This window comes from Nestor notabilis, unplaced genomic scaffold (genome assembly GCF_000696875.1).
Source record: "Nestor notabilis isolate BGI_N333 unplaced genomic scaffold, ASM69687v1 scaffold25630, whole genome shotgun sequence".
Classification (NCBI taxonomy): Eukaryota; Metazoa; Chordata; class Aves; order Psittaciformes; family Psittacidae; genus Nestor; species Nestor notabilis.
The window spans coordinates 1-389 of record NW_009910091.1 but is presented as its reverse complement, the minus strand read 5'-3'; the positions used below and the strand labels follow the sequence as shown (position 1 = coordinate 389).

Genomic DNA, 389 nt, shown 5'->3' with positions numbered 1-389 from the left:
CTTCGAGTCCCGCTGGTGAGTCCATGGGTAGGTGGCATCAGCCCTAGAGCTGCTGGTGGGTCCATGGGGAGGTGGCATCAGCCCCATAACTAGTGGCTCCCCCTAAATCCTGCCCTGTCCCTTGCAGGGGGGATGTGGACGTCTCGGCCATTTGCCGGTACCACATCCTGGAGGTGAAGAAGGCATTCGATGGCCCCTACAAGGAATACCGGGAGCAGGCGCAGAAGTGGGGCCGGTACTCGGATGAGGTGCCAAGTCCCCGTCCTGGCGCGGTGAGTGCCAATACTGGCAGTGGCAAGGGAGATGGGGGTGCAGGATCCAGTCCCACAGTGACAGTGGCCTTGCTCTCACAGTGCATCACGGACTGGCACCGCCAGAACGGCTTCGCC

The 389-nt window shown here is 62.2% G+C and overlaps 1 protein-coding gene across 1 annotated transcript in view; it reads left to right on the top strand.

The window, feature by feature from the left end:
- SEMA4C (sema domain, immunoglobulin domain (Ig), transmembrane domain (TM) and short cytoplasmic domain, (semaphorin) 4C) overlaps positions 1-272 on the top strand; it is a gene marked incomplete at both ends in the record, with an annotated part of 1,813 nt that extends 1,541 nt beyond the window's left edge. Inside the window, one exon of the mRNA XM_010024299.1 lies at positions 128-272. Within this exon, the coding sequence (XP_010022601.1) occupies positions 128-272 (145 nt within the window). The remainder of the gene's footprint in view (positions 1-127) is intronic.
- Positions 273-389: the final 117 nt, after the last annotated feature.